This window comes from Anomaloglossus baeobatrachus, chromosome 10 (assembly GCF_048569485.1).
Source record: "Anomaloglossus baeobatrachus isolate aAnoBae1 chromosome 10, aAnoBae1.hap1, whole genome shotgun sequence".
In the NCBI taxonomy this organism is placed as follows: domain Eukaryota; kingdom Metazoa; phylum Chordata; class Amphibia; order Anura; family Aromobatidae; genus Anomaloglossus; species Anomaloglossus baeobatrachus.
This window is the reverse complement of record NC_134362.1, coordinates 190774961-190801381: the sequence shown is the minus strand read 5'-3', so window position 1 is coordinate 190801381 and position 26421 is coordinate 190774961. Positions and strand designations below refer to the sequence as shown.

The 26421-nt window shown below is 48.6% G+C and overlaps 1 protein-coding gene across 3 annotated transcripts in view; it reads right to left on the bottom strand.

Annotated features, from left to right (window-relative positions):
- The window catches only part of ZFHX3 (zinc finger homeobox 3), a 174779-nt gene that overhangs the window by 47005 nt on the left and 101353 nt on the right, over positions 1 to 26421 (bottom strand). For all 3 annotated transcript variants that reach the window (XM_075326029.1, XM_075326027.1, XM_075326030.1), the window contains exon 4: positions 751 to 985. In XM_075326029.1, the coding sequence (XP_075182144.1) occupies positions 751 to 985 (235 nt within the window). The remainder of the gene's footprint in view (positions 1 to 750; positions 986 to 26421) is intronic.

Here is a 26421-nt window from a genome sequence, read left to right as displayed (position 1 = left end):
CCTGAGGACTGCCTCCTACCTCCTGGGATCTATAGCTCCTCTTTTGATTAGCTGGCCTGATGCAATGTGACATGTGATTATGCCCACCAGGCTGGCTAATCAAACAGCAGAGCTTCGGATTTTGGGAGGTCGGTCGCGGTTCTCAGGGCTCCAATATTCCCAAAGAGGCCGATTCGAGTCAGTCCAATATTAAAAAGTGATGTTTAGCCAGAGGGCCCCTTTTGTATCAGTGACGGCCCATGGATATGTACATAGTGTGAACGCAGCTGTAACGTTCTGCCACGTAAAACCCTAATGTAGGCCACGCAGACACCCTGTAGGGTCCATAGAGGCCTACGGCTACGTAGCCTAATACAACCCTCTGTAGATTGCAAAATGTTTTTCTTTCTATTGTCTCAAACTTTGGAGTTTAACTTTAGGATGAAAAAGTTTTTGCAGCCAGAACGGTTATCGGCGCCTCGGCAGACACCAGTGAGAATACTACACCCGGCATGGCATCCCGAGGGCAGTATGGGTAAGATTGTCTGTCTCTCCAGATACTCGTACAGTCTCATAATTGCAGCAATTAGCAGAAAGTGCCCCGAGGGGGAGATGGAGGAAAAAGGTTAGTGTGGTTGGAAAATGTGCAGATACATAAAAAGCAGATGGGTCTCCATAAACACAGGTGTGCCCGCGCCCGTCAGCGAGGGCCCGTTATCCACTAGTCATGGCAATGAGGGACAGGCAAGCACAGAGTAAAGAGACACTGACCGGGCTCTGTAGGAGGTGACGATGTCCTGATGGTAAAGATCTGGCCTAGGTCTTCTTCGTCTTCCGGCAGTCCTTTCTGGAGGCGCTGCAGTTTGCGCAGACTTTCGCTGCGTTGGTGTTTCATCGATCGGACGTGTTGGATCAGGTTCAGTTTGGCCTTCGTGGAGTAAGAGCATAACACGCAGTGGTAGTAGGACGACTCGCCCTCCACCCCACTCTCGTGCTGTTGTAAGTGCTGCGGAAAATACACAAAAACAGGTAATGAGCGACAAATAATAAAACCATACAAGGCCTTTCATATTCAATTTTCAATCCATTAAATTCATATTCAAATTTCAATCCATGGGGATAAAAAAACTAGGTGTGCCTGTTTATGGAAAAGCTAGGTGTATCCAACATAGCCAACATGGCAGGTAAAGGAAGTGACACCCAACTTTTCTGGACTGTACCCATTAAATTCATGGGGGTACAAAAACTAGGTGTGAATAATACCCTGTACTGCATCCTATTTTTGGAAAAGCTGGCTGTATCCAATATAGCAGGTAACAAAGGAAGTGACACCCAACTTTTCTGGACTGTACCCATTAAATTCATGGGGATACAAGACTAGGTGTGAATAGTACCCTGCACCACATCCTGGTTTTGAAAAAGCTGGGTATATCCAATATAGCAGGTAACAAAGGAAGTGACACCCAACTTTTCTGGACTGTACCCATTAAATTCATGGGAATACAAAACTATGTGTGAATAGTACCCTGCACCACATCCTGTTTTTGGAAAAGCTGGGTGTATCCAACATAGCAGGTAACAAAGGAAGTGACACCCAACTTTTCTGGACTATACCCATTAAATTCATGGGGGTACAAAAACTAGGTGTGAATAATACCCTGTACTGCATCCTATTTTTGGAAAAGCTGGCTGTATCCAATATAGCAGGTAACAAAGGAAGTGACACCCAACTTTTCTGGACTGTACCCATTAAATTCATGGGGATACAAAACTAGGTGTGAATAGTACCCTGCCCCACATCCTGTTTTTGGAAAAGCTGGGTGTATCCAACATAGCAGGTAACAAAGGAAGTGACACCCAACTTTTCTGAACTGTCCCCAACATCACATTATGGCACAGAAAATAGATTACCAGAACTAACCAGCTTTTCTGGGAAAATTGCTGGGCTGATTTTTGAAGGAAAAATAAAAAAAAATTGAACTAGGTATAAATCAGATCAAATACGTTCGATAAATGGTGGACGAACCTGCCAACGTCGAAAGGATCCTAATCAGACTCTCTGAAGGGTAAAGAGAAGGATCAGGCATGTTCAATATCAATATGCCTGATCCTTTTTATTTTCAGGGGAGAGAAGTTGCAATGTGTGACACAGGCATGTACAGTATGTTTGAGTGAATGTGGATACTGCAGGTGCCAGCTTTGAGAGTAATGGTGGTTTTCATTTTTATTTCCTAAATCTTTAGTACACATATACAACGGGTGTAATTAAGGTTATCAGAGAAATTGCGTCTTTCTATTCCTAGATTGATCTTTCAAGCTCAATTCAGGGGTAACATCTAGGAAATGACAGTTGGTGCTTTTAACATTCTATGGAAGAAGGAGGAAAACAGACATTCTCGCATGTTCCATAGAACTTTATAAGCACCAACTGTCATCTCCCGTCTCAGTAATGGTAAAAGTGGTATTAAAAGGGTATTCCCATCTCAAAGATCCTATCCCAATATATAGTAGGTCTAATAATAATGATATCATAATAATATTAGCGAATACCTCCAATTAGAAATGTGGTATAGTTCTCCTGATATAGCTATGTCTCTTTCCTCATGTGCAGGGCAATGAAGCTTAGGTATCCAATTAAAAATATAATACAGTTCTCCTGATATAGCTATGTCTCTTTCCTCATGTGCAGGGCATTGTAGTTTAGGTATCCAATTAGAAATGTAGTATAGTTCTCCTGATATAGCGATGTCTCTTACCTCATGTGCAGGGCATTGAAGTTTAGGTATCCAATTAGAAATGTAGTATAGTTCTCCTGATATAGCGATGTCTCTTACCTCATGTGCAGGGCATTGAAGTTTAGGTATCCAATTAGAAATGTAGTATAGTTCTCCTGATATCGCTATGTCTCTTCCTTCATGTTCAGGGCATTGTAGTTTAAGTATCCAATTGCAAATGTCATACAGTTCTCCTGATATATTCCATGTCCCTTACCTCGTTTGCAGGGCATTGCAGCTTAGGGATCCATGGTTATGACTACGAGCAACTATCTGTCACTATTTGACTGGTTGTAAGCATGGATACATAAGCTGCAATGCCCTGCACTTGAGGTCAGAGACATAGTTTATCAGGAGAACTATACAACATTTCTAATTGGAGGGGTATTTGCTAATATTAATATTACACCTATAACATAGTGGAATAGGATTTTGGAGATGACATGTCTCTTCCTCGTGTGCAGGACATTGCAGCTCAGTTATTCATATCTCTTTCCTCATGTGCAGGGTATTGCAGCTTCGGTATCCAAGTCTCTTTCTTCATGTGTAAGTCATTGCAGCTAAGAAATCCATGATTACGACCACAAGGAACTAACTAACTGTCACTATTTGAGTGGTTGTAACCATAACTACCTAAGCTGCAATGCCCTGCACATGAGGTAAGAGACTTCGTATATCAGGAGAACTATACAACATTTGTAATTGGGAGGATTTCCTAATATTATTACACCTACTACATATTGGGATATGATCTTTGAGATGGGAATACCCCTTTAATATACCACAAGCAAAACACTGTCACTATTTGAATGGTCGTAATTATGGCTACCTAAGCTGCAATGCCCTGCACATGAGGTCAGAGACTTCGTATATCAGGAGAACTATACAACATTTGTAATTGGGAGGATTTCCTAATATTACACCTACTACATATTGGGATCGGATCTTTGACATGGGAATACCCCTTTAATACACCACGAGCAATAAATTGTCACTATTTGAATGGTTGTAACCATAGATACCTGAGCTGCAATGCCCTGCACATGAGGTCAGGGACTTGATATATCAGGAGAACTATACTGCTTTCTAATTAGAGGTATTTGCCAATATTAATATTATTACACCTACTACATATTGGGATAGGATCTTGGAGATGGGAGATTTATGAGAATTTTGAGAATGAAAGATCAGTCCTGGAGGAGAAAGAAGCAGATTTCTCTAATAGGTTATATTACAAAGTTTCCAATTTTCACTTATACTAATGATGTCTGAAAAAAAAAAAATAATGAATACAGTGGTTATTCTTTAAGGATCACAGTATATAGGTATTTCTGGCGTACAAAAGGGAGGACAGGAGGAGGCCGCACAATGCAAGCGGCCGAGAACTCTGACACCGTCTATTTAAAGGCTCATCACTGTAAAAGCAGCTGTTACACCAAAAATATATGCACCCTGAAAGGAAAAGGATCAGTCCCTGCCAGATTTAAAGGCGGCCATCAGCGCATGTGTCAGCGCATTGATTGCTGGAAAGCTTATGGGGCCTTTTTTTTTTTTTCTCTCTCTCGCCCAACAATGGGAAACTTCTAACATCTGGTTCTTCACGCATGGAAAGCGAAATATTGATCAGGTTTAGCTGAAGCACCACTTTAAAAACAGAACAGACAGAAGTACATTCTGATGGAAGGCAGCGAATACCCCCGGGGGAAGAGACACAGACGCGCACACGGATTTTGTGTATATTGTCAGGACCCCCCACCCCCCCGACAAAAATAAAACCCAATTGTGCACCGTAATGAGCATCAGTACTAGGGATGAGTGAATGTATTCGCCACTATTCGGTATCCGACGGATAACAGGATATTCGCACCATTCGGTATCTGATGAATAAAGCTACATCCGCTCCGATACTTTCAATTTAATTTCTGACGAGAGAGAGCGCGAGAGAGAGCGCGAAAGAGAGAGCGAGAAAGAGAGAGAGCGCGAAAGAGAGAGAGAGCGCGAAAGAGAGAGAGAGCGCGAAAGAGAGAGAGCGCGAAAGAGAGAGAGAGCGCGAAAGAGAGAGAGCGCGCGAAAGAGAGAGAGAGCGCGAAAGAGAGAGAGAGCGCGAAAGAGAGAGAGCGCGAAAGAGAGAGAGAGCGCGAAAGAGAGAGAGCGAAAGAGAGAGAGAAAAAGAGAAAGAGAGAGAGAGAAAAAGAGAAAGAGAGAGAGAAAAGAGAAAGAGAGAGAGACAGCGAAAGCGAGACAGCGAAAGCGAGAGAGAGCGAAAGCGAGAGAGAGAGCGAAAGCGAGAGAGAGCGAAAGAGAGAGCGAAAGAGAGAGAGCGAAAGAGCGAGAGAGCGAAAGAGCGAGAGAGCGAAAGAGAGAGCGAAAGAGAGAGCGCGAAAGAGAGAGAGCGCGAAAGAGAGAGAGCGAAAGAGAGAGAGCGAAAGAGAGAGAGCGAAAGAGAGAGAGCGAAAGAGAGAGAGCGAGCGAAACAGAGAGAGAGCGAAAGAGAGAGAGCGAAAGAGCGAGAGAGCGAAAGAGAGAGAGCGAAAAAGAAAGAGATCCAACGTGAAAATTATTCTGGTTTCCCATAGAGTTACATTGGGCGTCGAATATACGCGAATAGTTGAATAGCGGTGACGTATTCCCCGGATATTCGGCGAAGCGAATATTAAAGTATTCGATCATCCCTGATCAGTACCCCTACAAAACCAGAAGTAACAAAAGCCTGATTTATACTCTGCAGTGCCCAGTGCACATGTATGCACACTCACCACCATCACTACCCCCTATCCCCTCCCAAAAGGCACAGAGGCCTCTTTCTCGGCTTCTTTCAGATCTCCACAACCTCAGGTCATAAATCACACAGTCTTCAGCTGGAGAATCCATCTCTTTAATGAAAAAGTTATGTGAAAGCAGCTGTCCTCCCAGTCCTGTTCCAAATAGTCCATAAAAGTGTACGGCTGGTTACATCCTCAGCGGTCCACCACCTGCAGACAGGCCTGGAATTTCCTGGCTACGGCCCTGCACATCATTCATTTTCCTCTCAAGCAAAGGCTCATATTTCCACGTGACACCTCCCTGTCCATCGCAAAAAAAAGAGCTCACGTTAAAATGGCCGTGTGGGCCGACTCCCAAAAGAAACCGTCCAGCGAGACAGGGGTCATCGATTGTAAGCTCTTGGGTGCAAAGTTTCCGAATGCAAAATTCTGCTTCTAGTTTACTCGTGTAATGCAAAAGTGATTTTTTTTTCCCTCTATATTTGCTCCATTAATATTCTGGGAAATATGCGGACATGACTCATGACATTCTGGAGGGAAGACGGAAAAAGAAAAAAAAAGAGCAAAACTTTATTAATCTGCAGGTTGGCGAGTCTTAACATGAATGAACTAAAATAAATACTACAACCGCTGATATGGAAGAGTAAAGCCCTGACGGCTTCATCGCTACCCATGGACCTACCTCACTAGTCAATATGGGGGTCACGCAGCTCCCCTCTATGAGCCAGTGTAAGCAGGCGCTAACCAGTGCGGACCCTGACCGTCCGTCTACTACAAGCCATTCCTCGCAGTGGCGGACACTATATTTCCCCTGCCCGATAAGCGAGTAATTAACCATTTGCCAAGTGTCTTGACCGTCTGTGATGAGGCATTACACGTGATCACTTCTGGGACCCTCAACAGTTCTGATCGTAAGGGGGCTGCCGGGCCGATACTCAACTGAATAGGTGTGTATGGGCCGCCGGAGGTCAGGAGCACTGCTCTGCAGTGGCACCACTTTTCTGAACGCCAGTGAAGTGGTCGGAGACCCCCATTAATCATAAAGCGATGGTATATTCTAGCGACTGCTACACATAGAAGTAACTCTTTAAAAAATATGGTCCCTTTAAATAATGCAAAGTCAAGACCCCTATGAAGCAGTTGGGGGCCAAATGCAGGATAGGATTAGTATCCTAATTTGCGGTTGAGCAAAAAAAAAGATTTTCAAAATAGATAACGCAGTAGTCTGTGGCTTTCAGACCAGAGTCCTGTGAACCTCAGTAGTCTATGGCTTCCAGACCAGAGTTCTGTGAACCCCAGTAGTCTGTGGCTTCCAGACCAGAGTTCTGTGAACCCCAGTAGTCTGTAGCTTCCAGACCAGAGTCCTGTGAACCTCAGTAGTCTGTGGTTTCCAGACCAGTCCTGTGAACCTCAGTAGTCTGTGGCTTCCAGACCAGAGTCCTGTGAAAATCAGTAGTCTGTGGCTTCCAGACCAGTCCTGTGAACCACATTAGTCTGTGGCTTTCAGACCAGAGTCCTGTGAACCTCAGTAGTCTATGACTTCCGGACCAGAGTCTTGTGAACCTCAGTAGTCTGTGGCTTCCAGGCCAGAGGCCTTTGAACCTCAGTAGTCTGTGGCTTCCAGGCCAGAGTCCTGTGAACCTCAGTAGTCTGTGGCTTCCAGGCCAAAGTCTTGTGAACCTCAGTAGTCTGTGGCTTCCAGGCCAGAGGCCTTTGAATCTCAGTAGTCTGTGGCTTCCAGGCCAGAGTTCTGTGAACCTCAGTAGTCTGTGGCTTCCAGGCCAGAGTTCTGTGAACCTCAGTAGTCTGTGGCTTCCAGGCCAGAGTTCTGTGAACCTCAGATGTCTGTGTCATCCGGACCAGAGTTCTGTGAACCTTAGTAGTCTGTGGCTTCCAGACCAGAGTCCTGTGAACTTCAGTAGTCTGTGGTTTCCAGACCAGTCCTGTGAACCTCAGTAGTCTGTGGCTTTCAGACCGGAGTCCTGTGAACCTCAGTAGTCTGTGGCTTTCGGACTGGAGTCCTGTTAACCTCAGTAGTCTGTGGCTTCCAGACCAGAGTTCTGTGAACCCCAGTAGTCTGTGGCTTCCAGACCAGAGTCCTGTGAACCTCAGTAGTCTGTGGTTTCCAGACCAGTCCTGTGAACCTCAGTAGTCTGTGGTTTCCAGACCAGTCCTGTGAACCTCATTACTCTGTGGCTTCCAGACCAGAGTCCTGTGAACCTCCTACTACTTGTTGGCAGTTTTTGCACCACTTCTGATTAGTAGGCCAATCCGTGGAAGCTCCAGCAGGTAGTGGGGGCTTGCAGGACTCTGGTCTGGTGGCTACTGACTACCCACCAAGGTCCTTAGAATCTTTTTCATTCACTTGTAAAACTGGCCTAAATGTAAGTTACAGGCTGTTTTTGGAGCAGAAGCTCAAAGTTTTGAGATTTGGAGAGTTTCTGCTCCAAAAAACTCCTCGAAATACTCAAACACCGTTCATACTTCCAAAAGGAGCCATCACCCAGCTTTCCTGGGATCCAGAATAGCACATTTGATCAGTTCTACACAAACATCTCCCTCGCCAGCAAGTCTGCGCAGCCGCTGGGCCCCGGACAAGACGTCCTAGATGGCAGGTAGGATCGCTGATTAAAACAATACATGGCTGCCGGTGGAGACAAGAACCACATGCTTTTGCATCCCTTTACTCTGAAAAATATGGTTTATATTTTCTGTAAATCTTTAACCCAAAGCACACAAGCCACATAAGCCTGCCAGATGTCTAGGTATTCAGACGATGAATTATTAGCATCTTATTGCGTATTTAGTATTTTATGTCCGTGCCAAGGTCTGTTATGTAGCGAAATGCAATTATTTGTGGGTTTATTATGATCTCTGTAAAACCGAGGGCACTAGTGCCCACCGGGCTTTTACTGTTGTGTTGGTACATGTCTTACCAAAGGTTAAGAGAGGTGGCGTGAGTATGACTGCTGGAGGAAAGAGGGAAATGATGTGGCACAGAACATGAATGCCAATGTGACAAAACCTCAGCAAGTCAAAAGAAACCTCATCGTCATTTGTAGCACAACAGAGCTGGCCGGTGAATAAAGGCGGAGGACAAAACTACGCCGGCACCCCAAGTGCACCGGGCAGCAAGTGCTGTTTGCTATTAGTGCCAGGCTAGAAACAAAGGCGAGGATGCAGCTAATATCCGCGGTGGTGCTCGGTGGTGCTCGCCACCAGGAGATCTGTAAAACAGCTGGACACAAAGGTAATTCTCACTTGTAAGTACTCAGCCTCTGCTGGGTCACTGGTGTCTAAGTAGCAGGGTGTAAGGAATACATGGAGATACTGAAGGCTTTCAAGTGGAGAGATGTGGACTACATGACACGGCCCCGTGACCTACCAGTCAAAAAAAAAAAAAAAAAGAGGGGGGGGCGTTTCTGACTTTATAATAAAAGCTCCGAAAAGGAAACGTTCTGCAAGAGTGGAGTTACATAGAAGTAATGTAAAACGTGAAACACTTATACAAAGGAGCATAAAAGTGAAATCTATGTCTACTGTGAGGATATACAGTATGTGTATTTTTCGTGCCATAATTCATTAGTCGGTACTTGTAACTAGTGATGAGCGGGCACTACCATGCTCAGTACTGGTAACTAGTGATGAGTGGGCACTACCATGCTGTCACACTCCCCAGCTCCCGTGCCACGCTCCCCGGCTCCCCTGCCACGCTCCACGGCTCCTCTGCCAGGCGTCCCCCGCTCCACGACCTCCATACTCCCTCACCTGCGTCCTCCAGGCAACCCGGTCCCCGGTCCCGGCGCCCATCTGCGATGCTGAGCACTCCTGCCTCCTGTGCACCGCTCCCTGCTCTGGCTTCTGGCACCCGGGCCTCGCGCATGCGCATTAGGGCGCGCGTGGTCATTGACCCTCTCTTAAAGGGCCAGTGTCCTCAAACAGGATATTGAGGAATCAGGTACGGGGTATATAGGGGGATCCTTTCCAAGTGGGCGGGGACCATTCTTCGTGTTTGCTAAGCTAGGAGTCAGGTCTCCTTGTGTCTTGTGCCATACTTACCTATCTCTCTCGTAGAGTCGCTCCTGCCTCGCCAACCGGTCCTGACAATACCCGAACCCCGAACGGTGACTGTCTGCCATCCCGTCAGTTCCTACCATCTCCGATCCCTGTGGTGACCCACCTTCTCGCTCCGTTGGTTCCGGATACTGCCTGACGTCATCTCGGCCTCCGAACCTGAGCTCCGTCACCCGGACTACCTTCAGAGACCCCGTGGTCCCAGGGACTTCTTCACTCCACTCCTCTGAACGGACTGTCCTGCTACCCGTAGTGCTCCGGCTACCGGGCACCTTGCCCTCGGTGAGGTGTTCAGCCCAGTGGATCCACCTCCTGGGTCTGCCCGTCCACCTGGTCCTAACAGTAAGAACAGGCCATGGATCCCGCCGAAGCACTAGCGGCCTAGCTGGGCACCTTGCAGCAGGAACTCGTACGACAGCGCGAGACCCAGTCCCGCATGCTGGCCTTCATGTCCTCGGTGGATACCCGCCTGAACACGCTGCAAGCAACTGCCACGTCCCTGGCATCTCAGGCTTCTACTGCACAGTCCACGGCCACGGTTCCCGTGGTTGCTACCTCGGAAGCTTCTAAACTCCGCTTGGCCTCTCTACCTCGTTATGCCGGAGATCCCAAGACCTGCAGAGGATTCTTAAATCAGTGCTCTCTCCACTTTAAGCTGCTTCCGCACCTGTTTGCCTCCGACCAAGCCAAGGTGGCGTTTGTGATGTCCCATCTAGAGGGTGAGGCACTGGCCTGGATGAACCCCTTGTGGGAAAAGGAGGACCCTGTAACCGCTAACATCCAGGACTTCCTGCAGGCGTTTAGAACCACCTTTGACGAACCCGGGCGTGCCGCCGCATCCGCCTCATCACTCCTCAGGCTATGTCAGGGGACCATGACGGTGGGGCAGTATGCCATCTGCTTTCGCACCTTGGCCTCAGAATTGGGGTGGAACAATGAAGCCCTCACCGCCGCCTTCTGGGAAGGACTCTCCAGTCGTATTAAGGACGAGCTGGCAGGCCGCGATGTTCCTTCCACACTGGATGCCCTAATTGCACTAGCCACCCGTGTGGACCTCAGATTCCAGGAACGATCCAAAGAGGTGTCCCGCGAGAGACGTCCAATACGGCATTCCTCTCCTCCGCAGAAGCCCGTCGTACCTCAGTCGGCATCGTCTGGCGTCTCTGTCCACGAACCCATGCAGATTGATCGTCTGAGGCAGTCCGACCACCGCCGAGCAGAACGGCTCGCTAAGGGTCTCTGCTTCTACTGCGGAGAGGGCACACACCTGCTACGTTCCTGTCCAGAGAGGCCGGGAAACTCCAAAGCCTAGGGTTGGTAGGAGAGGCCACCCTAGGTGCTGGGACTCTCTCAGACCCGGTTACGTGGACTGTTCAAGTGACAACGGGAGAGACGCGGTTGACGGCCGAGGCGTACCTCGATTCCGGGGCAGCAGGCAATTTCATCCAGCAGGCCACGGTGGACAAGTACCAGGTGCCTGTTACTCCACTCGACAAACCCCTCGTGATTGCCTCTGTAGATGGGAGACCCCTCTCTGACACCATCTCGTGGATCACCAAGCCGGTGGAACTACGTATCGGTGCCCTGCACACCGAGAACATCGCTCTCTACGTCCTCCCACACATGTCTCATCAAATCCTGCTGGGACTCCCCTGGTTACGGACACACGAACCGTCAGTCAGCTGGCGTACTGGTGAAATTACCCGATGGGGCTCCTCTTGCCACGAGAACTGCCTGAAGACCATACAGCCCATCCGACGACCTCCGGTTCCGGAGTCCCTACCAGGACTGCCCTCGGCCTATTGGTCCTTCGTGGACGTCTTTGATAAAAAGGAGTCAGAGGTACTGCCGCCACATCGTCCTTACGACTGTGCCATCGACCTACTCCCGGGAACTACACCACCTCGAGGACGGATATATCCTTTGTCACCTGCTGAAACAAGGGCCATGTCTGCCTACATCACTGAGAACCTAGCAAGGGGATTCATTCAGAGATCCTCCTCTCGTGCTGGAGCAGGCTTCTTCTTCGTTAAGAAGAAAGAGGGCGACCTGCGCCCATGCATTGACTACCGGGGATTGAACCAAATCACCGTGAAAAATAAATACCCCCTGCCGCTCATCCCCGAATTGTTTGATCGGCTTAGAGGAGCTCGTGTGTTTACCAAGTTGGATCTTCGGGGTGCCTACAACCTGGTCCGCATCCGCTCTGGGGACGAATGGAAGACCGCATTCAACACTCGCGATGGGCACTATGAATACTGTGTGATGCCCTTCGGCCTGTGTAACGCACCAGCAGTCTTTCAGGAATTGGTGAACGACGTGTCCGGGACCTTCTCTACGTCTGTGTGGTGGTGTATCTGGATGATATCCTGGTCTTCTCTCCGGACCTCCAGACCCACCGAGAGAACGTGCAGCTGGTACTACAAAGACTGAGAGAGAATCGTCTGTACGCCAAGTACGAGAAGTGTGTCTTCGAGCAGTCTTCTCTTCCCTTCCTGGGTTACATAATCTCCGATACCGGTCTGCAGATGGACCCAGAGAAGGTCTCTTCCGTTCTCAACTGGCCCCCTCCTTCCGGACTGAAGGCAATCCAACGGTTTCTTGGATTTGCACACTATTACCGTCAGTTTATCCCTCACTTCTCTGCCCTGACTGCGCCTCTCTCCGCCTTGTCCAAGAAGGGGGCTAATCCAAAGGACTGGTCACCTGCGTCCGACGCCGCGTTTGGCTCCCTGAAACAGGCATTTGCTTCCTCTCCTGTGCTCCCATCCTGAGTTAAACCGACAGTTCACCTTGGAGGTGGATGCCTCCTCCTTGGGAGCCGGAGCAGTGCTTATGCAGAAGTCCTCCTCCGGGAAGATGGTTACTTGCGGTTTCTACTCCAAGAGCTTCTCAGCGCCTGAACGCGACTACACCATCGGTGACCGAGAGCTATTAGCAGTCAAACTGGCTCTGGAGGAGTGGCGCTACCTTCTGGAGGGAGCAGTGTACCCCGTGATCATTTACACGGACCACAAGAACCTGGAATACCTGCGGTCCGCTCAGCGACTGAACCCACGGCAAGCCAGGTGGTCCTTGTTCTTTGCCAGGTTCGATTTTCAGCTCCATTTTTGGTCCGCGGACAACAATGTGCGAGCAGATGCCTTGTCCAGGTCATTCATGCCCATGGAACAGGAGGAGGAGACATCCCAGCCCATCATCTGCCCAAGTAAAATCATTCCGGTGGCCACTGTCACCCTGGCCCAAATACCGCCCGGGAAGACCTATGTCTCTGAGACTGACAGGCAAAAAGTGTTGCACTGGGGCCATGCCTCGAAAATAGCCGGCCATGCTGGTCAGAAGAGAACATGGAGTACAATTGTACGTCACTACTGGTGGCCATCCCTTCGCACGGACGTCGCGTCTTTTGTCTCAGCCTGCTCCTCTTGTGCCAGGAACAAGACGCCCAAACACCTGCCATATGGTCGCCTTCTGCCTCTGCCTATTCCCTCCGTTCCGTGGCAACACATTGCAATGGACTTTATTACAGACTTGCCCTTGTCCGCCGGACACACAGTCATATGCGTCGTGGTGGATCGGTTCTCCAAAATGGCTCATTTCGTCCCTATGGCTGGACTGCCCTCTGCCCAGGAACTCGCTGACGCCTACATACAGCACATCTTCCGGTTGCATGGCTTTCCATCACACATTGTGTCCGACAGAGGAACTCAGTTTACCTCACGCTTCTGGAGGGCCCTCTGCAAACATCTGGGAGTGGCTCTGGACTTTTCTTCAGCCTACCATCCTCAGTCAAATGGCCAAGTGGAACGAGTCAATCAGATCCTGACCTCCTTCTTACGTCACTACGTTAATACCCATCAAGATGACTGGTCCACGCTTCTTCCTTGGGCTGAATTCTCCAATAACCACCACGTCAGTGAGTCCTCCTCCAGCTCTCCCTTCCATGTCGTTTACGGACTTCAGCCTTCCATCCCATTACCTATATCCTCTTCCTCGGATGTCCCTGCTGCTGATGCTGTAGTCCGTGACTTTACAACAATTTGGGACTCTGTCAAGACGTCTCTTGGACGTGCTTCCCTGCGGATGAAGAGACACGCAGACAAGAGGCGTCTGGATCCTCCGTGTTTCTCTCCAGGAGATCTGGTCTGGCTTGCTTCCAAGTACGTCCGATTGAAGCTTCCGTCATACAAGCTGGGTCCTCGCTACATCGGGCCGTTTAAAGTCATCTGCAAAATAAATGAGGTCTCCTACAAGCTGCAGCTCCCGGCCACGATGAGGATACCCAACTCCTTCCACGTCTCCCTGCTCAAGCCGGCTGTTCTTGGTCCCTTCTCCGCTGCTGCCAGTTCTGCTCCTCCTCCTATTGCTGACGATGACATCTATGCGGTAAGGGATATCGTGGCCATGAAGACCGTGCGGGGCCGACAGTTCTTCCTGGTGGACTGGGCTGGGTATGGTCCTGAGGATAGGTCCTGGGAACCCCGGGAGAATGTGGGTACTCCCCTGATACGTGCCTTCCTGTCCCGGTTGCGGGGAGGGGGGCGTGGGGGAGGGGGTACTGTCACGCTCCCCAGCTCCTGTGCCACGCTCCCTGGCTCCCCTGCCACACTCCACGGCTCCCCTGCCACGCTCCACGGCTTCCATGCCAGGCGTCCCCCGCTCCACGACCTCCATACTCCCTCACCTGCGTCCTCCAGGCAACCCGGTCCCCGGTCCCGGCGCCCATCTGCGATGCTGAGCACTCCTGAATCCTGTGCACCGCTCCCTGCTCTGGCTTCTGGCACCCGGGCCTCGCGTATGCGCATTAGGGCGCGCGCGCGGTCATTGACCCTCTCTTAAAGGGCCAGTGTCCTCAAACAGGATATTGAGGAATCAGGTACGGGGTATATAGGGGGATCCTTTCCAAGTGGGCGGGGCCTGTTCTTCGTGTTTGCTAAGCTAGGAGTCAGGTCTCCTTGTGTCTTGTGCCATACTTACCTATCTCTCTCGTAGAGTCGCTCCTGCCTCGCCAACCGGTCCTGACGATACCCGAACCCCGATCGGTGACTGTCTGCCATCCCGTCAGTTCCTACCATCTCCGATCCCTGTCGCTCCGTTGGTTCTGGATACTGCCTGACGTCATCTCGGCCTCCGAACCTGAGCTCCGTCACCCGGACTACCTTCAGAGACCCCGTGGTCCTAGGGACTTCTTCACTCCACTCCTCTGAATGGACTGTCCTGCTACCCGTAGTGCTCCGGCAACTGGGCACCTTGCCCTCGGTGAAGTGTTCAGCCCAGTGGATCCACCTCCTGGGTCTGCCCGTCCACCTGGTCCTAACACATGCTCAGGTGCTCAGTACTGGTAACTAGTGATGAGCGGGCACTACCATGCTCAGGTGCTTAGTACTGGTAACTAGTGATGAGCGGGCACTACCATGCTCGGGTGCTCAGTACTGGTAACTAGTGATGAGCGGGTACTACCATGCTCGGGTGCTCAGTACTGGTAACTAGTGATGAGCGGGCACTACCATGCTCAGGTGCTCAGTACTGGTAACTAGTGATGAGCGGGCACTACCATGCTCGGGTGCTCAGTACTGGTAACTAGTGATGAGCGGGCACTACCATGCTCGGGTGCTCAGTACTGGTAACTAGTGATGAGCGGGCACTATCATGCTCGGGTGCTCAGTACGCGTAACTATTGATGAGCGGGCACTACCATGCTCAGGTGCTCGGTACTCGTAATGAGCAGATGGATGCTCGGATTGGTGCGACTCGAGTATTCGAGTATAATAGAAGTCAATGGTGAACTTGAATATTTTTCCTCAAGTCCCCCACTGATTTCCATTATACTTGGGCACTCAAGTTGCACCAATCTGAGCACCCGACTGCTCATTACGAGTACTGAGCACCCGAGCATGGTAGTGCCCGCTCATCACTAGTTACGAGTCCAGAGCACCCGAGCATGGTAGTGCCCGCTCATCACTAGTTACGAGTCCAGAGCACCCGAGCATGGTAGTGCCCGCTCATCACTAGTTACGAGTACTGAGCACCCGAGCATGGTAGTGCCCGCTCATCACTAGTTACGAGTACTGAGCACCCGAGCATGGTAGTGCCCGCTCATCACTAGTTACGAGTACTGAGCACCCGAGCATGGTAGTGTCCGCTCATCACTAGTTACGAGTACTGAGCACCCGAGCATGGTAGAGCCCGCTCATCACTAGTTACGAGTCCAGAGCACCCGAGCATGGTAGTGCCCGCTCATCACTAGTTACGAGTCCAGAGCACCCGAGCATGGTAGTGCCCGCTCATCATTACAGACGAGAAGTCCCTCGCTGCCCTGGTCGAGCTGCTGCAAAGCACCAAAGTAACCGCTAGACTGGAGCACAACAAATCTTTTTACTTAGCAGAGAAGTTGTAAACTTTAGCACAAGGATGGGGTGCCTCAAAACTAGCAGAAATAATATATTTTCTCCCCATGTTTGCATTCAATAAATTCTAGTCTACATCCTTCTATCTCTCACAGTTGAGGGTTTGCTACAATCTGTAAAGACTCGGCCAGTATCTGTGAGCTGCAGGATGATACATTGCACCAAGCCGTCCGGATACAGTTAAAGCTTTGTGTGGTTGTATTCTGCACAGATAAAGCCATTAACTCAAAAAGAAAAGTCTGGTAATTGGTCAATTATTTTAGGTTGGGATTGCTCTCCTGCCCCTTGATCTCGCGAAGGACTCTCAGACTAAACCCTGGACCAAGAGTAAAGGAAGGTCCAGAACCACGGACTCAACAAAGATGACCTGTCACTAGGATAAATGTTACGGGCTTTGTAGAAACATCTAATGGGTCCCTCAAGCTTTAAAACGAAGTGAAAGCCAAAAGTGACTTATAAAATGCAGCCAAAAACACAACCAAATAAATAACCTCTCCGCCGAAAGACAGCAAGCCAAGCAGTCATTATTGACAAGAAGGGCTTCTAGGAGATTAAGTAGGTTTCAGCTGTAATCCCACCGCAGAGGATCTCTAACAAGTAACCACAGGTCAGCCAGGCCACCACTGTGCAATAAATACAATCCGAGGAACCGTCTATTCCTCTGAGTACAACCATCAGATCTTGCAACGATTATACACATGACGCAAGAAGTGATCCTGCGTAACAGACGGCAATACTTGGAATAAGTATCATAGGGGCGGCGTATAAAGTATTTACATCTAGAAAAGCCACAGAAAGGGGATTTACTAAAACTGTGACAAAAACATACTAGAGATGGCTGAACTCACTGTCCATCTAGTGTCTGTGGTGGTATCGTGAGGACTGGCCATGTTGGATTTCAACATGCCCAATCTTTTTCTTTTCAGGGGAGACAACCTCCCAAGAGAGGGGTCTACCGGCAGCTTACTCACCATGCTTGCTTGGGCAATGCTAAAAGTGCATATTTATAGTATTTATAAAAGGGGGGGACAGAAATTGCTGTTCGCCAACATCATTTCTAAGGTGTATGGTCACCCTTACTTCGGCTCATAGACCTCCTCACTGTCTGGTTTAAAGCTTAGTTTCTGAGTAAACCCATGAAGTACCAACTATGGCACTTACAGGGTACTTGTACGGTCATCGCACTGGGCTTGTATGGGTTATTAGGTGTAGAAAACCTGGAAATTGTAGACGTGTAGGGACAAAGCAGTGCTATCCAAGTTGACCGCTAAATTGGTTCTTTAGACCTTTAGCCTGTCCTTCCTTGTGACAAATATTAGGGTTCACATTTAAGGGGGTTTTCAAATTCCCTTTGGCTGAATTTTGCTATAAGAACGCAATCTGTGCTTTACTCACGATCCCCGGGTCCATTGCTGAGGCTCCGAAGTCTTCTCTGCAGCACTGACATGTTGACAAAGTTACAGCCAATCAGTGAGCTCAGCGTCTTGACCTGTCAATTCGAGCAAAGCCGCTGAACACAGTTATTGTCTGCAGCGTTATCCACGTGACGTCAACGCTGCAGACAATAACAGATGTTGGGAGCAGGGGCAGAGAATCGGTGCTAAACCTGGGGAGGGTGACTAAAGCCAGAATTTAATTTTCTTTTTTAAATACTGTGCCTGGGGGACAGAGGTTTTCTAAAAGCTGAAAACCCCTGTCAAGATCAAGTCATGGTCACCAACTACTACTAGCATGGCTCACGCTAGAATAGATACAGACAAATACTATATTGGATGCTGGATCATTATCCGATGGCCCAGGTTCCAATGTACCATAACCCACCGAGCCACGGTCTGGATGTACACTTGATCGTAAAACATTTTGCAAACTTCAATACTGATAAGGTTCCTGTATCATTATACCTGTAAAGTTTCCCAAACCGGGGACTCATTCTATACCATCTCGTACACAGCAGCAATGTTAAATTGACGTTACTCACTGCCCCAGCCGGGTCGTGTCCTCTCTCGCACTTCCCAGTCCATCCACGTATGCTGCCGTCTCCTTCCCATCCCGTGCCCTGTATATGCCACACGGGGTTCCCAGGAGTGCACCTAAGATGTGCACACGCACACCGGCCCTCCTCTTAAAGGGCCAGCATGCTATGGCTGAGAGGCACAGTGTATTTAAGGCACCCTCCCATTAGGTGAGGTGCCTGTGCAACACCTCTAGTTAGTCAGTCAATATTCCAGTCTGCTACATAGCAAATTGTAAGGTCCTGAGCTCCAGTCCTGTTATCCCTGTGTTAGTTTCCTCTACCTGCTTTCCTGTCTAATCGTGCTATGCCCACCATTCCTGTCCGTACACACCTGTCCAGCCTGCCTCAGTCACCCCGCCTGTACCTGTGTCTATACTTGAGTCAGTCACCTGTCCTGGCTAAACCAGGACAGTCACCTGTCCCACTAAAGGAGTCAGTAGTCCCACTAACCCCACTCGCTGCCTCTACACCGGCCATGAGCGTTACAATAAGGTTATGCTTATATATATTCCAAGTCCTATTTTGCTGAGACGTTCAGCCAAGGAATAACCTACGACGCGTTTCATCCGTCTCTGCGCTTCATAAAGATGAGCACTTAGCACATATATCACCACCGGGTCGCCCAGTCGCAGCCCCGAGAACCTGCGGTTCACACTGTGACAATGGTCAATGAGATAATTATTCAAATTTAAGCCAAAAGGACAAATGGTCAATCAGAGACGTTCCAGCCTTAATTTTCTTTTAGCCTCATTAAAAGCCGATATATTTTGACTTTCAGATTAAGAGTCTCGGAGCTTTACCGCGCGGTAAATCAAGCGAGATCACGGAGCCCGAGCAAAGTCTGCGGCGTTTTAACTTTAAATAATGCAATAATTATTGGATTTCCTTTTTTTTTTATATATCTGAAGTGCTGGAATGTAAACAATGGATATGTAATTGCAGGAAGGGGAATCAATACGGCCAATCGTTTTCAGCCATGTTAATTGTAAATACAATTGCTCCAAGATGTCAGCTTGTTCTTCTCGCTCCCGGAATCACCCCTAACGGATGACAGAGTCCAACTTTCCCATTACGGCTGCTCGTTCCTTTAAGAGGTTCTCAATCAGGTCTGATCAATCTGTCAAGATAATGCATGGATTAAGTAAGACTCCTTCAAACACAGCTTCCCAATCAATAGCCAGAACTGACTTAATGAGGAGGGGCCGAAACCCACAGGGAACTTGCACCGGTAGCTGCCTGAGCATGTCTTCGGACTCTTTAGTGGAGGCTGATAAACAGACCATCTCTTAATGAGCTTGCAGTTTATGCATGCTTCACTAAGCATTAAGCCTCTCCCCTCCCGGGACGGGAAAAGACAAAATAGATTAACACAAAACAATACGGTCCCAAATTAGCTCCATCTTGGATTGCCTTCTTCTCGCGTTAATTGTGCTTGGAAGTGAGGATAACATTTATCAATGCCGTGCCAGGTTTCATCCCTTGAGTAAGTGTCTCTCTCTTCTCACTGGTGGGTCTTGCACGCTTTGGAAATTAAGTACGCCGCTGCCCTTAGAGAGATTTATCGCCTCTGATAAAAAAAGATGTTGCCTAAAGCAACCGAGACAGAGCAAGGAATCGCTCCCCTAGCCTTTCCTGGGCAGATGCCAACATTTTGGAGCACCAAGCTCGGCTTTATGGTGGCTCTGTGTCTTGCAGGTGGCGGCCGCGGCCTAGTTAAGAGTTGGAGAACACAGTAAGAGGTTGGCTTTCCAAGGAGACCACGGTAAGAGATTGGCTTGCAAAGGAGACCATGGTAGGAGGTTGTCTTGCAAAGGAGACCATGGTAAGAGGTTAGCTTGCAAAGGAGACCACGGTAGGCGGTTGGCTTGCAAAGGAGAACACGGTAAGAGGTTGGCTTGCAAAGGAGACCACGGTAACAGGTTGGCTTGCAAAGGAGAATACGGTAAGAGGTTGGCTTGCAAAGGAGAACACAGTAAGAGGTTGTCTTGCAAAGGAGATCACGGTAAGAGGTTGGGATGCAAAGTAGACCATGGTAAGAGGTTGGCTTGCAAAGGAGACCACAGTAAGAGGTTGGCTTGCAAAGGAGAATACGGTAAGAGGTTGGCTTGCAAAGGAAAACACGGTAAGAGGTGGACTTGCAAAGGAAAACACGGTAAGAGGTTGGCTTGCAAAGGAGACCACGGTAAGAGGTTGGCTTGCAAAGGAGACCTTGGTAAGAGGTTGGCTTGCAAAGGAGACCTTGGTAAGAGGTTGGCTTGCAAAGGAGACCTTGGTAAGAGGTTGGCTTGCAAAGGAGACCACGGTAAGGTTTGCTTGTTGCAAAGGAGACCACGGTTAAGAGGTTGACTTGCAAAGGAGACCACGGTAAGAGGTTGGCTTGCAAAGGAGAACACGCATAGTAAGAGGTTAGCTTGCAAAACAAAAACAATAGGCCTCGAGGGGTGAACAGTTCTCCGCTCCCCCTTCCTGGGTTAATCCAAACATCATCAGCCACGCGCACACACACAAAATAAAAAACCCTAAAGTGAGAGCAGGCGAGAAATGAAAGTGCAACCTTATACAGACATCTGCTACCTCTGCCACCGATTCCGGGAGATTAATTTCCAAGAAGCTTGGATGCACAGAAAGCCTGTAGTGTGAGGGGAGGAGGGTACGAGAGGATGAGGCTGGGGTCACAGCCTTCTCCTTGTCTCTATTGTGTTAGCTTTGATGCATGCTGTTTTCAGGCCTCATAATGCTGAGCCAGGGCCTTGTCCTTAGGAAACGGCGAAGAGGCCTGCATGTTTCCTAGCAACCTCCTGACAGCCAGCTGGCACTATCCCAGCTGGGGCGACGAAGAAATAGGTGATGCTTGTGGACAGATAAATAAACAGGAGGCCGAATCGCTGGAGGAAAGCACAAAAGGCTCGGGGAGGGCGCTCCAGACCTCCACACCCAGGAAAAAGAAGAAAAATGAGGAGCTCACAGGATACGGTGCGTCCCAACCTCATAGCTAAAATGACCCTGCGCTGGCTTATTCCCATGACTGACGTACTGCAAGCCTGGACAGGTCTGCAACTACAGAAGTGGCTGAAAACATCACAAAAAGGGAGAGGCTCCATTTACCGACCAAATATTAACTCATTAACCGCGTACCCTCCTATGGGTCATGAAGGTGCAAGTCAGCTTTAGAAAGAAGGAATATAAAAAAAATACAAAAATGCTACAGGACAGCACTCCCTGCGTACATGGAGGGGTCAGCACAGAACTTTAGGAAAATGGGCATTTGGGTAGCACAGTGGCTCAGTGGTTAGACTGCATGGTGGCTCAGTGGATAGCAATGCATGGTGACTCAGTGGTTAACACTATGGTGGCTCAGCAGTTAGCACTGCACTGTGAACAGTGGTTAGACTGCATGGTGACTCAGTGATAGCAATGCATGATGACGCAGTGCTTAGCACTGTATGGTGGCTCTGTGGTTAACACCTCATGGTGGCTCAGTGGTTAACACTGCACAGTAACTCGGTATTTAGCACTGCACAGTGGCTCAGTGGTTAGCACTGCACGGTCTCTCAGTGGTTAGCACCGCACGGTGGCTCAGTGGTTAGCACTGCACTGTGGCTCGGTATTTAGCACTGCACAGTGGCTCAGTGGTTAGCACTGCCCAGTGGCTCAGTGGTTAGCACTGCACGGTAGCTCGGTATTTAGTACCGCATTGTAGCTCAGTTGTTAGCACTGCACCGTGGCTCAGTAGTTAGCACTGCACCGTGGCTCAGTAGTTAGCACTGCACCATGGCTCAGTGGTTAGCACTGCAGTCTTGCGGTGCTGTGGCCCTGGGTTCAAATCCCACCAAGGACAACATCTGCAAGGAATTTGTATGTTCTCCCCGTGTGTGCGTGGGTTTCCTCCTGGTTTTCTCCCACACTCAAAAGACTTAATGATAGGGAATTCAGAATGTGAACCCCGATGGGGACAGTGATGATAACTGCAGGTAAAGTGCTATATAAGTGAGTAAATAAATCTGCAGATTTTACCCTTTGCATCCAAATCTACCCGGATCACATGTGTATTGTGCCTTGGATTGGCAGAGGCCAAATCAAAGATGGAAAAATGCTATATGCGAATCCACCTTGGTATGTGAATGGTGACTATATATGACTCAAATTCATGAGTGGTAGAAAAACACTGCTTAAGGCCTTTTTCACATGTCCGTGAAAAACACACACACGTGTTGAAGGTGCATATGGTCATCCGTGTGCCGTGATTTTGGCACACGTGTGTTCTCCATGCGCTATCCTTGAAAGCACACGGAGAGCAGGAACTCTATACTTACCTGTCCTCGGCGCTGCTGTCTGACGCTGCTGTCTCCGGTGCTGCTGTCTCCGGTGCTGCTGTCTCCGGTGCTGCTGTCTCCGGTGCTGCTGTCTGTGACGCTGCTGTCTCCGGTGCTGCTGTCTGTGACGCTGCTGTCTCCGGTGCTGCTGTCTGTGACGCTGCTGTCTCCGGTGCTGCTGTCTCCGGTGCTGCTGTCTCCAGTGCTGCTGTCTCCAGTGCTGCTGTCTCCAGTGCTGCTGTCTCCAGCGCTGCTGTCTCCGGCGCTGCTGCTTCTGGGTCTTCGGTGTAGTGAATATGCATGAGCATAATGAGCGGGCCCAGAAGCAACAGCAGCGCCGAAGACAGCATCGCTGGAGACAGGCGAGTATAAAAAATCATTTTATTCCAAAAACACGCGTTTTCTCCATTACGTGTCACACGGATCACATCAGTGTGCGGTCCGTGTGACATCAGTGCTGCCGGAGAAAAATGGACTTCTCTGTGCGGAATACATGGACACACGGCCAGAGACAAATCACTGATGTATGCACAGACCCATTGATTTTAATGGATCTGCATAGGTCCATGCTTCCGGTACCTATGAAAACGAATGTCATCAGTACCGGAATCACGGACATGTAAAGGGGGGGACTTAAAGGGTACAATTACAAGCCTGTATAGGCCTAACAAAAATGCATATCATGGAGTTGGCGTATGTGACTGATTTGGAACAAATTATACGTCCCCGTAAATTTGGATGAAAGTATTGTATTAAATAAAAAAAAAAATACAAAAAAAAAAAAAAAAATCGTAGACAAAATAAAAGTACATTAAAGTTTGCACGCCCCTAAGGCTCTCTGTGCTTTTTTTTCCCTGGCACAGAGCATTCTTTAGCCTTTAAAAAAAAAAAAAAGCGCAGTTGTTAATATCCAGCTCGACACGTAAAGCTTGCAAATCTGCAAAAATCTGCTTTTGCTCTTTTTTTTTTTTTTTCGCTCCCTGCAAATGAGAGCAGGAGGCATGTACGAGTGGGAACTAATAAAATCACACCCAAGTTTCCCCGTCTAATTTATCATAAACAGACACGAGCAAAGCAGCTTTGTGCAGGATTAGAAGCTTCATTCTGCAGCGCTGCCGAGGGATGATTACATAGAGGCCAAAAAAAAAAAAAAAAAAATGGGCATTGTCTCTTTAAGATAGAGGTCGGTGCAAAAAAAAAAAAAAAAAAGGCAGACGGAAGGAGAATAAGGAAGAATGAGAGAGCCATTGCCTGCGCGCTCCCCCACCAAAAACCCCGAGGCCTCTTGTGTGTATACTAACCACAAGCCTTTGAGTGCCTCATGTATTTACAAACTGAGGCATGTTCGAATCAAAGGGGATACCACATGACATAATTCACATTAAAATGTCAGCAGGCTGACAATTTATAGAGCCAATCTGCGGAAGGTGAGGAGCAGTAAAGCCTGGGTAATTGTTTAATGCCTACTTAAACCAACGGTGGCTTTGCCTTGGGGAAAAGCGTCACGTGCCGCCAAGGAGCTGTCATCCGGCATGTGCCAAGGGGGACTGGAGTTGTGCCAGTCCGGAGATAACAGCTTTCACTTGGGCCCATTATATGGTGAGAGCCGACACTCCACCTTCCCCACTAGACAAACAGAAGCTCCCCATATGGTTGCAAGCTGCCAGTTGCGAGCGCCTGCATTTTGTTAGTTTTATGCAGCCTATCTGTCAGAGCGCGGTCCCCGAAGGCCTGAGCCTTGTCATTCCCCAGTCTATTGGATATGACAAACGCGAAGGAACGTTGCCAGGAGAAGAAACACTGAGCAGACGCAGATATAAAAAAAAAAGGAAACGTATCGTAACGAGCAAAAAAAAAAAAAAAAAGTGGCGGCTCGGACCCCCGAAACCAGAACTAGTAGCCGTATCATCTGTGGAATGTGGCACGTTGGGACTCGCGAGGTCTGCGCACGTTCAGCGACACCTCCTCCTCCCCTCTACCTCATTAACTGAAACACATTAAAACAAGTGTGCTTTGGGACCAGAAAATGAGACTGTTAAACCAGGCTCCTCTAATCCTCATCAACTGTGGGAAATGAGGTTGCATCAATTATGCTGAATCAACAAATCAACAGTTATTCCACCACCGGATCCACAAAGGAAAAATGGCCTTTTTCCTTTCTACGGGAATCCTCCCGAAATCCTGCCGTGCAGAGAGCGAGCGCTAAAGCTGGACGGACATTACAGATCTTGTAATCAAAAGGAAAAAAACTCCAGCGCACCAATCACCAGGATTTTCCTATAAACTAAAGCCAGTGCTATACTGGCACTATCAGGCTGATTCTATACATACAGTGCTATACTGGCACTATCAGGCTGATTCTATACATACCTTTAGTTGTGAGATCGGATGTATAGGTTTTGTAAAGTTTGAAAAATGAGCAGCTTTTTGAATGACAGCAGCTAATAGCTGGGGTGGGTATTCATAGTGATTCCCGCCTCCCTGCCTGTCCATCCTCCCACTGTTATTTATGCTAACTTTATTATAGAATCGTTTTACTAAGTGACTAGAAGGACCTGTGCTGATATCATACCCATGTGACCAGAAGGGGCAGGGCCTCAGCCAACAGAAAAATAATGTTACTTCCTGGTATCAGCTCTGTTGGCTGAGGCCCCGCCCCTTCTGGTCACATGGGTATGACATCAGCACAGGTCCTTCCAGTCACTTAGTAAAATCATTCTATAATAGAGTTAGCAAAAATAACAGGGGGAGGACGACAGGCAAAGGGACGGGAATCGCTATGAATACCCCCACTCCAGCTATCAGCTGCTGTCATTCAAGAAGCTGCTCATTTAAGAAACTTTACTTGCTTGTGTTTCAAAACCTATACATCCGAGCTGACAGCTAAAGGTATGTATAGAATCAGCATGATGGAGCCAGGATAGCACTGGCTTCAGGTTTATAGGAAAATCCTGGTGATTGGTGCATTTTAAGGAATTCTTATATTCTTTATTCCAACTTCATTCAAATATATTCATTAATGTGAATGAGCGGTTCATATTGACGGGTTTCGACTGAAAGATCTTAATTGTAACATGACCTGTTCGTAAAGTAAAACAGATCTTGGATGGTTGTTTTTCGTCACTTATATTGTGGAAGGCTAAAGCCTGCTTTACACATTGCAATTTCGCATACGATATCGTATGCGATTTGCAACGCCCCCATCATATGTGCAGCACGTTCAATTTGTTGAACGTGCCGCACATACGATTAACCCCCGTCACACGTACTTACCTACCATACGACCTCGATATGGGCGGCGAACGTCCACTTCCTGGAGTGGGAGGGACGTTTGGCGTCACATCGACGTCACGTGGCAGCCGGCCAATAGAAGCGGATGGGCGGAGCTGAGCGGGACGTAAACATCCCGCCCATCTCCTTTCTTCCGCATTGTGGGCTGGGAGCCGCAGGACGCAGGTGAGATCTGTTCATCGTTCCCGGGGTGTCACACGGAGCGATGTGCGCTACCCCGGGTACGATGAGCAATCTGACGTTCAATTCGTCAGGAATGAACGACATGCGTGCGATGAACGGTTTTTCGTTCAATCGCAATTGCAAGTCGCTGTCACACGCTACAACATACCTTACAATGCCGGATGTGCGTCACTTACGACGTGCCCCCGCCGACACATCGTAAGATATCTTGTAGCGTGTAAAGCAGGCCTTAGCCTCGTTAAAACAACAATTTTGGACAAAGCTGACGTGATCCGTGGTCTAATCGATGGGATGCAGAATGGTCGACTGGTGTAAGAAAATTTACAACCACGGATAAAAAAAAAAGAAAAAAAGAAAAAAAATCCAAAAATGGCAGATTAACTTTTCAAGAGAAGCCAGTCAGCTTCGGGCTATGAAAAAACATCAATTATTGGCAAGAAATAGTCTTAGGTCCCCTGGTGCTTCCCACAAATATATCAAGTGTCCTTCATAGCGCCTAATTTTTGGCTACAAAGTTTTAGAAATAGTTAACAATGCTGCAAAATGCCGTGTGCGAATCATGTCTAAGATGTTACGCGATGTTTTGCTCTAAACCCGCAGAGTGTCATGGCAGCATCAGACGCT